Source organism: Salmo salar, chromosome ssa18 (genome assembly GCF_905237065.1).
Source record: "Salmo salar chromosome ssa18, Ssal_v3.1, whole genome shotgun sequence".
NCBI lineage: Eukaryota > Metazoa > Chordata > Actinopteri > Salmoniformes > Salmonidae > Salmo > Salmo salar.
Genome location: NC_059459.1, coordinates 56,510,294 through 56,518,490, shown reverse-complemented (window position 1 = coordinate 56,518,490; position 8,197 = coordinate 56,510,294). Strand labels below are relative to the sequence as shown.

The 8,197-nt window shown below is 40.5% G+C and overlaps 2 protein-coding genes across 4 annotated transcripts; one reads left to right on the top strand and one right to left on the bottom strand.

Annotated features, from left to right (window-relative positions):
• Window positions 1-302: 302 nt before the first annotated feature.
• Window positions 303-6,319, top strand: LOC106577537 (ependymin). The gene is made up of 6 exons (XM_014155652.2): window positions 303-546; window positions 849-883; window positions 4,165-4,293; window positions 4,505-4,697; window positions 5,424-5,517; window positions 5,903-6,319. The coding sequence occupies exons 1-6, from the start codon at window positions 480-482 to the stop codon at window positions 6,030-6,032; spliced, it is 648 nt and encodes a 215-aa protein (XP_014011127.1). The 5' UTR covers window positions 303-479; the 3' UTR covers window positions 6,033-6,319.
• Window positions 6,320-6,412: 93 nt separating this feature from the next.
• cskmt (citrate synthase lysine methyltransferase) lies at window positions 6,413-8,025 on the bottom strand. Of its 3 annotated transcripts, none has more exons than XM_014155648.2 (2): window positions 7,845-8,025; window positions 6,413-7,196 (listed from the first exon to the last, which is right to left on the bottom strand). In XM_014155648.2, exons 1-2 carry the CDS (start codon window positions 8,023-8,025, stop codon window positions 6,523-6,525), a joined length of 855 nt encoding a protein of 284 aa, XP_014011123.2. In that variant the 3' UTR covers window positions 6,413-6,522. The 3 variants fall into 3 exon arrangements, with proteins under 3 accessions (XP_014011123.2, XP_014011124.1, XP_014011126.1); XM_014155649.2 differs by having other exon boundaries at window positions 7,870-7,986; XM_014155651.2 differs by lacking the exon at window positions 7,845-8,025 and adding an exon at window positions 7,550-7,838.
• Between the last annotated feature and the right edge of the window lie 172 nt (window positions 8,026-8,197).

Below are 8,197 nucleotides of genomic sequence, written 5' to 3'. Positions count from 1 at the left end.
TCTCCTCTGAACTGCTATACATAGGAAACAGAATACAGTACTTACATTGGGGGGGAGGGGTTGAGGTACCAATCAAGTACAGTTAAACAATATAAAAATGTACCTATGACAGCTAAAGAATCCATACAAAATGCCATCTTTAGACCTACCACACTCCATATATCCATATATTCATTCAGATCAGACTGCTATATCCTGAAGTTATATTGCTCAGGTACTGTCATGTAACGCATTATTATATGGCTCTTATCAAGATAAGATAACAGCCTTTACAGTTCATTATCTTAGCCTGGCCCATGGAAACATACTTTAGTCTCATACGACAAGGATTTCTGAGCCTCTGGTGAGAATGAAAACCTGGAACATGTGGTGATCTAGGATTTGGAGCCTCAGTGTCGTACTGTTTATAAGGAAGTGACTTTGCACTCCTACAGCAGTCCGTCTGTTTGTTGGCGTGAGTGTGTGTGACATTTGGAAGCATGAGGACCTTCGTGTTGTTGATGTGCCTTGCAGTGGGCTGCCTGGCTCAGGCACCTCATCCGTGCAGTAAGTAAAAGACAGAGAACTTGTGTTGTAAATTGAGTTGTTAACCTAAGAGCCGTAGTGTTATGAACGCCTGACCCCAAGTCAAAGATTAGCTCCTGCGTACAGCATAGTTCTGATTTAACACCTGTGCATTGTACTGGAGGCAGAGCAGAGCTGTAAAAGTCATGTGATGGTAATTAAGGTGGATGTTTTCGTCTATGTTTATAATATATAGTCCACATTTATGGCTAAATTGGCCATTTTAGCAAAACAATGGATAAATGTTTCACTTGTTACCAATAAAACACCTTTCCTTTGCTCAGGGTCTCCCCCTCTTCTGACTGGAGCCATGTCAGTGGTAAGTCTGTTTCTCCATAGTAGGTGGGAATATGGGAGTTCCCATAGCAATAACATCAGATGGAACATTTTGACAAATACTATAAATATTTAGAAAATCTTGATATCCTGCCTTATATAGTGAACAAAAATATAAATGCAACATGTAAAGTGTTGGTCCCATGTTTTAATGAGCTTAAATAAAAGATCCCAGAAATGTTCCATATGCAAAAAAAGCTTATTTCTCTCAGATGTTGTGCACAAATTTGTTTACATCCCTGTTAGTAACCATTTTTCCTTTGCTTAGATAATCCATCAACCTGACTGGTTAATGCTGATTAAACAGAATGATCATTACACAGGTGCACCTTGTGCTGGGGACAATAAAAGGCCACTCTAAAATGTGCCGTTTTGTCACAACACAATGCCAGAGGTGTCTCAAGTTTTGAGGGAGTGTGCAATTGGCATGCTGAATGCAGGAATGTCCCCCAGAGCTGTTACCAGAGAATGTTATGTTCATTTCTCTACCATAAGCCGCCTCCAACGTCGTTTGAGAGAATTTACGTCCAATCGGCCTCACAACCGCAGACCACGTGGTTGGCGTTGTGTGGGCAAGCGGTTTGCGTTGTGAACAGAGCGCCCCATGGTGGGGTTATGGTATGGGCATGCACAAGCTACGGATAATAAACATAAATTGTATTTTATCGATGGCAATTTGAATGCACAGAGATACCGTGATGAGATCCTGAGTCCCATTGCCGTGCCATTCATCACTTCATGTTTCAGCATGATAATGCACGGCCCCATGTCGCAAGGATCTGTACATATCTGTATCACCAGACATCTGTGCTCACCAGACATGTCACCCATTGAGCATGTTTGGGATGCTCTGGATTGACGTGTAGGACAGCGTATTCCAGTTGCCGCCAATATCCAGAAATTTCGCATAGCCATTGAGGAGGAATGGGATAACATTCCACAGGCCACAATCAACAGCCTGATCAACTCTATGCGTGGGAGATGTGTCGTGCTGCATGAGGCAAATGGTGGTCACACCAAATACAGACTGGTTTTCTGATCCACGCCTCTACCTTTTTTTTAAAGATATCTGTGACCAAGAGATGCTGATCTGTATTCCCAGTCATCTGAAATACATAGATTAGGGCCTAATCATTTTTCTCAATTGACTTATTTCCTTATATGAACTGTAACTCAGTAAAATCTTTGAAATTGTTGCATGTTGCACTTATATTTTTGTTCAGTGTGTGTGTGTGTGTGTTATATATACAGTGCATTCTGAAAGTATTCAGACCCCTTACCTTTGACACTTTTTGTTACGATACAGCCTTATTCTGAAATGGATACCATTTTTTTCCTCGTCAATCTACACACGATGACAAAGCAAAAACGTTTTTTTTAGACATTTTTTCTTATTTATGAAAAATAAGAATCAGAAATAACTTATTTACGTAAGTATTCAGACCCTCTGCTATGAGACTCGAAATTGAGCTCAGGTGCATCCTGTTTCCATTGATCATCCTTGAGATGTTTCTAAAACTTGGAGTCCACCTGTGGTATATTCTATTGATTGGACATGATTTGGAAAGGCACACACCTGTCTATTTAAGGTCCTCCAATTGACAATGCATGTCAGAGCAAAAACCAAGCCATGAGGTTGAAGGAATTGTCCGTAGAGCTCCGATACAGGATTGTGTCGAGGCACAGATCTGGGGATGGGTACCAAAACATTTCTGCAGCATTTAAGGTCCCCAAGAACACAGTGGCCTCCATCATTCTTAAATGGAAATGGCCAGAAGGAAGCCACTCCTCAGTAAAAGGCACATGACAACCCACTTGGAGTTTGCCAAAAGGCACCTAAAGGACTCTCAAAGCATGAGAAGCACGATTATCTGGTCTGATGAAACCAAGATTGAACACTTTGGCCTGAATGCCAAGCTTCAAGTCTGGAGGAATCCTGGCACCATCCCTACGGTGAAGCATGGTGGTGGCATTATCATGCTGTGGGGATGTTTTTCAGCAGCAGGGACTGGGAGACTTGTCAGGATCGAGGGAAAGATGAACAGGATAAAGTACAGAGAGATCCTTGATGAAAACCTGCTCCAGAGCGCTCAGGACCACAGACTGGGGAGAAGGTTCACCTTCCAACAGGACAACGACCCTAAGCACACAGCCAAGACAACACAGGAGTGGTTTCGGGACAAGTCTCTGAATGTCGTTGAGTGGCCCAGCCAGAGCCCGGACTTGAATCTGACCGAACATCTCTGGAGAGACCTGAAAATGTGTCATTGACGCTCCCCATCCAACCTGACGGAGCTTGAGGATCTGCAGAAAGAGCCAAAAGAGGTGCGCCAAGCTTGTAGCGTCATACCCAAGAAGACTCAAGGCTGTAATCGCTGCCAACGGTGCTGTAATCGCTGCCAAAGGTGCTTCAACAAAGTACTGAGTAAAGGGTCTGAATACTTATTTAAATGTTATATTTATTTTTTATTTTTTGCAAGAAATTCTAAAAACCTGTTTTTGCTTTGTCATTATGGGGTATTGTGTGTAGATTGAGGGGGGGAAACTATTTCATCCATTTTAGAATAAGGCTGCAGTGGTGTAAAGTACTTAAGTAGAAATACATTAAAGTATTCTACTTAAGTCGTTTTTTGGGGTAACTTAACTATTTATATTTTTGACTACTTTTACTAAACTACATTCCTTAAGAAAATATTGTACTTTTTACTCCAAAAGTACTCATTACATTTTGAATGCTTAGCAGGACAGGAAAATTGTCTAATTCACACACTTATAAACCGAACATCCCTGGTCATCCCTACTGCCTCTGATCTGGCGGACTCACTGATCACGCATGCTTCGTTTACAAATTATGTCTGAATGTTTGAGTGTGCCGTTGGCTTTCCGTAAATAAAAAAAACAAGAAAATGGTGCCATCTGGTTTGCTTACTATAAGGAATTTGAAATGATTTATACTTTTACTTTTGATACTTAAGTATATTTTAAACTAAACGCTTTTAGACTTTTACTCAAGTAGAATGATACTGTGTGACTTTTACTTGAGTCATTTTCTATTAAGGTATTTTTAATTTTACTCAAGTTTAACAGTTGGGTACTTTTTCCACCACTGTAAGGCTGTAACTTAAGAAAATTAGGAAAAAGTCAAGAGGTCTAAATATTTTATGAATGCACTGTATATGAAGAAAAAAATAGAAAAAACAAGATATGCAAACAGTATTGGCTATAATTATATCTGCTATATATCGCACATTCCTGTCCTTTCAGGCAAATGAGAAGGTTAATGCATATGCAAAATACGACTATGATGCGTTAGGCGAGCGTATCCGCTTCAAGGAGATGGGATCTTATGAGAACAAGACATTCGGCCTGGATGCCCTTCTGCTCTTCAGAGAGGTAACAAACACTTATTCACAACAACCATGTATTCACAATAACAACTATTTATTCAATACAATATACTGGTACACACATCACAGTCATGCACATTCAATTTATTCATATAAAAACAGAGCTGCATTGTTAGAAAAATAATGGTTTCCTACAACAACAAAAAACAATACGCCTGCCATGAAACAGATACTTATCTTTCCCCAACGTCTTCCAGGGCGTCATGTATACGATTAACCACAAGAACCGCACATGTAAGAAGGAGAGGCTGAAGAAGGAGGACTTCCACCCCATGGAGATCCCTGCAGATGCTACTCTGCTGGGGCAGGTGATCCTAGGGAGCTCCTCTGGTCCAGGACAGGGTCTGCTGGTCAACACCTGGTATGGAGAACGTGCAACCCCAACTGGTGGTAAGGGGCATAGCATGCAGTTGGTGTAAATGTTGCCTTTCATTTGTGAGCTTCCTCTTTCTGAGGAACGCCAAAATCAAATGTAATTTGTCACATGCGCAAAATACAACAGGTGAAATACAACACCTTTACCGTGAAATTAGTTTTTTAAAAGTAAGTAACAAAAAATTGCTAAATGAACTAAAGGCAAAATAGTAACACAATAAAATAACAATAGAGGCTATATGGTACTGAGTCAATGTGCAGGGGTACGGGTTCGTCAAGGTAATTGAGGTAATATGTACAGTACCAGTCAAAAGTTTGGACACCTACTCATTCAATGGTTTTTCTTTATTTTTACTATTTTCTACATTGTAGAATAATATGAAGACAAACTATGAAAGAACACACATGGAATCATGTAGTAACCAAAAAAAGTGTTAAACAAATTAAAATATATTTGAGATTCTTCAAAGTAGCCACTCTTTGCCTTGATGACAGCTTTGCACACATTTAGGCAGGTTACCTTGGTGTTCAAGGGCACAGGCACTATGGTGGTCTGCTTGAAACATGTTGGTATTACAGACTCAGACAGGGAGAGGTTGAAAATGTCATTGAAGACAAAATAATTCCTTGCAACGGTTTATTTTTTATTTTTATGGCAATTAAGTTTTGTGATTTTTGTGTTCTCAAATCAAATTTCTGCTCCCTGATTTTGTTTATCTGATTAAATTGATCAATCTTAAGGTAAAGACAAGTGGTTGAGCACCTTCACTGAGTTTGGCTGCATACCTGTCAGCACTACGTACTACACAGACAAGACTGGCTGGGTGCTTTCAACGTAAGTGTTTATTATTGGGCAGTGTGTAAAAAATGACTGGTTTTTATTTTTAAATTGCTGAATCTTTGCTCTACTGACAACGCTACAATAGTAATATTTGACATCAATATATAGTCTTGTAGGCCTATGTAGTGTTTATTTCATATCCTCATTCTGAGGAAGTTCCTCAGTCCATTTTGTGTTCCAAAACATTCAAAAGAATGTCTTCATTAGCTAGTTTGACACTTCTGGAAACATCAAACTCCAAAATGTCATTATAAAAGTAGTATGAATTATTAAATGATTAGTACTTTCATAATTATCCCGAAGCATGGATTTGACTTTCGTTAAATCTAGATAAGATATCCATTATGCTATGTGATAATTGTTTATTTTTCACTTACAGTTTCTTCAACATTGTTGTTGGGATCGATGACCCCCAGCAGTTCTTCCCTCCTAAGTTCTGTCAGGGCGCTGAACTGGATGCGACTGCAGATGCAGCCAACTTCTACAGCGTTTTTAAAAACATAAACTAAAGGACCATTCTCTTTTCTTATGAGAATTTCACACAACTATTGCTTATTTTTAACCTGTGATAAATGTTTAAATGAATTTATAAATAATTATAAAAAGGGATAACTCATTATTGTAGAAGAAAAGGGTTAAACCATGAGTTAGAAAAAAATTCCAGTACTGACCATGTAACTAATATGTAAACATTTTACCTTTGACATGTTAATTGCTTTCCTTACTACATATAGGCCTTGGAAATGTAAACTTGCACTGTGAACTGTCCTTCTGAATAAAATGTACAAAATGTCAAGTCTATAGTATAGTTGGACAGCTCTTCACAAGACCTATGTTCATATCGTGTAGACAAAGAAAGAAATGTCAATACATCTTGTCTAGATAAAAGTTGGATCAAGAAATTAATTATTTATTACAGTCGCATCTCATGCATGTCAAAAACATGTTCACTCCCTGACTCGGGTGCATTATGGAGCTACGCAGCGATACAAAAACAATCTACTGTGCTATAGGACGAGCTGTAACTTGGTAGCAGTAATAAGTTACCCCCCTTAGCTCCCCCACCTCCTGCACCCCCACGTCGGCAACCATCACCCCCGGCTCCCGGCCCTCTTTCTCAAGCCACAACATCCTGGCATCAGGGTCCTCATCTGAGAACTGAAAGAGAGACCCAGAGTCCCTCAACACCTTGAGGCACTGCTTAAGCACCTGGCTGGCCTTGGCTCCACCTTCCCTCGACCTTAGCAAGGCATCTATGGTGCCCTTGTCTAGAATGAGGTCTAGGCTCTCAGAACCAAAGTGTTTGTGGAGATGAGTGCAGTCCAGTTCTAAGAAGTCCAGCTTAGAGGAAGTGTTCTGAGGTTGCAGGGCTTTGGTTTCTGTGTGTTCCTGCATAAGGCGCACAGCAATAGCGGAGATGTCAGCGCAGGTCACCTGCACTGGCCAGGGAGAGTATCTGTATATGCAGGGTCCTAGGGCAGAGGTACCACAGCCCATGTCTAGAACATGTAGGACATCAGAGTTGGGCTGTGAATGCAGCATGGGCAAGATGAAGTCCCGGATTGCGTCGAAACCAAAGAACCACTCAAAATTCTTGAAGTTGGTTGCCTTGCTGTTTTCTGTGTAGAACCGGTCCCATGTTGCTTTCTTGTCCATGTTGTTGATAAGTTCAGCTACAGAAGTAGGGACAAACAAGGGTGAATGTCAGGAAGAGAAGAAAAAAAACATACATACTAGCGGTATTATATTTTTGTCAGTTCATGTTTATGGGTTTCCTTAAAATAACATTTCATAGAACAAATGAGAGCGCCAAAAAATGTGCAAACGTTAGTATCGAGCTGAGTATCTAACTATGGTAGCTAACTAAAACTTAGCTGTGGAGATTAGCACAAACGACCAACCTGTGCCCAAATTACATTTCATCAGTGAACGGGAGTATTTGCAAACAGAAATGCCTTTGAATTTAACCTGTATTTAACTAGGCAAGTCAGTTAAGAACAAATGTTTGTTTACAATGACGGCCTACCGGGGAACAGTGGGTTAACTGCCTTGTTCGGGGGCAGAACAGATTTCACCTTGTCAGCTCGGGGATTCGACCCAGCAACCTTTCGGTTACTGGCCCAACGCACTAGACTACCTGCCACCCCAAATCAATGAATCAACAGAGAGCAAGCCACTGTCTAGCTGTATATAGCAAGTAAGCTAGCTAGTTAGCTTGCAGCCATAGAGGTCAACTGTTAGCTAGCTAGCATGAAAAGCCATGCGTTAGCTTCTAGTTTGCATCAACTCATTTTACAAGACACCAATAAATTGAGACATACTTGTTAGACTGGAGTGGTGCCTTACACGTGTGTTTGTAATTAACTTCCCTAGCCTCCTAGGCGACAGGATGTTTAAAATCAGCGCCATGATTTGTATCTCTCCTTCAAATCCTCCCTCACGCACGCACCGCTGAGAACAGCAAGCTACCTGCTGTGTGCGCAGTGGAGGGCAACTGAGCATGCGTCAATGTAAACAAGTATACGTAATAACAGTAGAAGCATTTCACGGTTTTCCTTTGTATGAAAGATGAGCAACCCAAATTCAAGACATGTACAGACACAAGAACATTACATTCACGCAAGCATGTAAATCCTGCATTGCATATTGCTGTTATGCCAGTTGAAATGTAGAT

Coding starts and splice junctions, on each gene's coding strand:
- LOC106577537 (XM_014155652.2), top strand. CDS start 480: ATGAGGACCTTCGTGTTGTTGATGTGCCTTGCAGTGGGCTGCCTGGCT. Junction 884..4,164: donor TGACTGGAGCCATGTCAGTG/GTAAGTCTGTTT, acceptor CTGTCCTTTCAG/GCAAATGAGAAGGTTAATGC. Junction 4,294..4,504: donor CCCTTCTGCTCTTCAGAGAG/GTAACAAACACT, acceptor AACGTCTTCCAG/GGCGTCATGTATACGATTAA.
- cskmt (XM_014155648.2), bottom strand. CDS start 8,025: ATGCTCAGTTGCCCTCCACTGCGCACACAGCAGGTAGCTTGCTGTTCT. Junction 7,197..7,844: donor GCACCACTCCAGTCTAACAA/GTATGTCTCAAT, acceptor CTACTTCTGTAG/CTGAACTTATCAACAACATG.